Here is a 2519-nt window from a genome sequence, read left to right as displayed (position 1 = left end):
CTTGGCAGCTATGATCTAGCCATCATGGCTAGTAGCCACTGATAGTGCTATAGTCCTCCATGATTTTCCCTTTGAAATGAATTTACAGTACCAGCCAAGATTAGCCACCCAAGATCATGATGTTTAGGTCCCTACTGAGGACATTTTCCCCCCTCTCAGATGGCTTTCCCTGAGGCACGACCCAGTCATTTAGCAAATATTAACTGTATATAATAATAACAACAACAACAATTTATTATTTATACCCTGCCCATCTATTAAAAATAGATTAAAGCATCAGTCATTAAAAACTTCACTAAACAGGGATGCCTTCAGATGTCTTCTAAAAGTATGATAGTTGTTTATTTCCTTGACATCTGACGGGAGGGTGTTTCACAGGGTGGGCGCCACTACCGAGAAGCCCCCTGCCTGGTTCCCTGTAACCTCACTTCTCACAGGGAAGGAACCACCAGAAGGCCCTCGGAGCTGGACCTCAGTGTCCGGGCTGAACGATGGGGGTGGAGACGCTCCTTCACATATACTGGACCGAGGCCGTTTAGGGCTTTAAAGGTCAGCACCAACACTTTGAATTGTGCTCAGAAACGTACTGAGAGCCAATGTAGGTCTTTCAGGACTGGTGTTATAAGGTCTCGGCAGCCGCTCCCAGTCACCAGTCTAGCTGCCGCATTCTGGATTAGTTGCAGTATCTGTAGGAATAGCTTTATTTGGGAGGTGGAGCGGTTGGAGCACATGGGAATGTGGTTATTGTTTTTACAGTTTGCAGAAACAGATTTGATTGTTTTTAGAATTGGTGTCATATTGGTTATATTTTGTATCTGGTTGGTTCACTGGTTTGATGGCCTCAGGCGGTGAAGCAGTTTATACATTTGCAAACCTACACAACAAACATCCGCATCTCCTGCATCAAAGTCCACTCCATCTGTCATGGATGCTTCAGCTGAGTTTCCTGCATTGCAGGGGATTGGAGTAGACAACCCTTGGGGTCCCTACAATTCCATGGTTCTATTATTCTATAACCCTGAGTTGATGGCTACATCTTACAGCAGTGAGTTCCGTGGGTTTAACCCTGCTCTGTGTGAAGAAGTCCTTTCCATTTGCTCATCCGGAATCAGCTTCATCAAAGAACCGCAGTGACGAGGAAGGAAGAGTGAAGGAACCTTCTCTCCGAGCAGCAATAAACAGGTGTCCATTTCATTCCACGAGGCTCTGGAATTACTCCTGCCTCATGGTGTAGCTTTGAATGGCGTCCTGGAAGAAGGCGGCCGTATTGCGCTCCGGGTGAAAGTAAAGGATGTAACATTTGGGGCCAAAGTAGCCCACGCAGATGCTGAACAAGTTGGACAGGACGGTGGCCGATTCAAAGACCACCACCACGATCCCTTCGAAGATGGACATGACAAGGAAGAGGGCCACCCAGGAGCCGAAATAGCCCGTCATGCACAAGGTGATGTATTTGGCTTCGTTGTAGTTCTTTGGCAAGGCCTTCCCCATGTAGGCAAAGCAGAAGCAAAGGAAACACAAAATCATGTCGAAGACATTGTTGAAGACCATGGCAGTGCGGTAGTTCTGGTTGCACATCAAGATGAGTATGGCCGGGTCGTTGCTCAACCGGGCTCGGAAGGGCACCGGCTTGTGGAAGTAGATATTGAGCGCCACCATGAAGACCTTGATGACCAAGACGACGGCGACGAAGACCCGCTGCCCGTCGTACTTCCGCCAGGCGTCGTAGGCCCGAGGCAGCTTGGCGGCCATCTTGAAGACGCAGATGATCTGGAAGGAGCGGACGGTGATGCAGGCAATGCAGGTGGTGAAGCAGAGGCTGAAGACCGTTTGGCGGCAGAAGCAGGACAGCTCTGTGGGCCGGCCCATGAAGAAGAAGACGCTGCAGAAACCGGCAGCCAGGGAGGCGATCATCAGGAAGCAGAGGCGGCCCCCGGCGGACTTCACCACCGGCGTGGCAGAGTGGCGGGTGAAGAGGGCTAAGATCCACAAGGTCGCCAGGAGGCCGAGGGTCGAGAGAAACAGGAGGACGAAGGAGATGGCGTCGCCCCAGTGGATGTAGAGCACCTGTTTTGTGAAGCACTCTTCTTGGCCGGGTTCCGACCACATGTCCAACGGACACTCCTGGCAGGTGAAACTGTCTGCCGACCAAAAAAGACACACACCATGGACACACATAATCAGTCCAAGCTAAGTTGTCACTATATCAGGGGCTGGGAATTTAATTGGTTCGCTTTGTCCAACAAAAAGGTGGGTTGGTGGATGGGTGGTGATTGGGAAGAGTGAACTGAGCATCTTTTGCCCAGTTATAAACCATTTTAAAAGGTGGAATTTATCTAGCTTCCTTTGTCATATTTCACTCTGCGGCGTTGGGAAGATATTCTGTTTATTTGTTTTGGATGAATTTTCCTCTTAGTCTTGCAGCAGACTTATGTTGTGTCATGGCTTCAATACTAAAGAGGATGCTCTCCGAACGTAGAAATTCCCTGATGATGATGATGATGATGATGATGATGATG

The 2519-nt window shown here is 49.2% G+C and overlaps 1 protein-coding gene across 2 annotated transcripts in view; it reads right to left on the bottom strand.

Moving 5' to 3' along the window:
• Positions 1–230: 230 nt before the first annotated feature.
• The window catches only part of TAS1R2 (taste 1 receptor member 2), a 12157-nt gene continuing 9868 nt past the window's right edge, over positions 231–2519 (bottom strand). The window contains exon 6 of one of the 2 annotated variants that reach the window (XM_088671527.1): positions 231–2137. In XM_088671527.1, the coding sequence (XP_088527653.1) occupies positions 1213–2137 (925 nt within the window). In that variant the 3' untranslated portion in view covers positions 231–1212. Of the gene's footprint in view, positions 2142–2519 lie in introns of both variants that reach the window. The other variant, XM_060276480.2, reaches the window with a different exon arrangement.

Source organism: Zootoca vivipara, chromosome 6 (assembly GCF_965207765.1).
Source record: "Zootoca vivipara chromosome 6, rZooViv2.hap1.1, whole genome shotgun sequence".
Taxonomy (NCBI): domain Eukaryota; kingdom Metazoa; phylum Chordata; class Lepidosauria; order Squamata; family Lacertidae; genus Zootoca; species Zootoca vivipara.
Note: the sequence above shows the minus strand (reverse complement) of the source record. Positions and strands in the feature narration are given on the sequence as shown.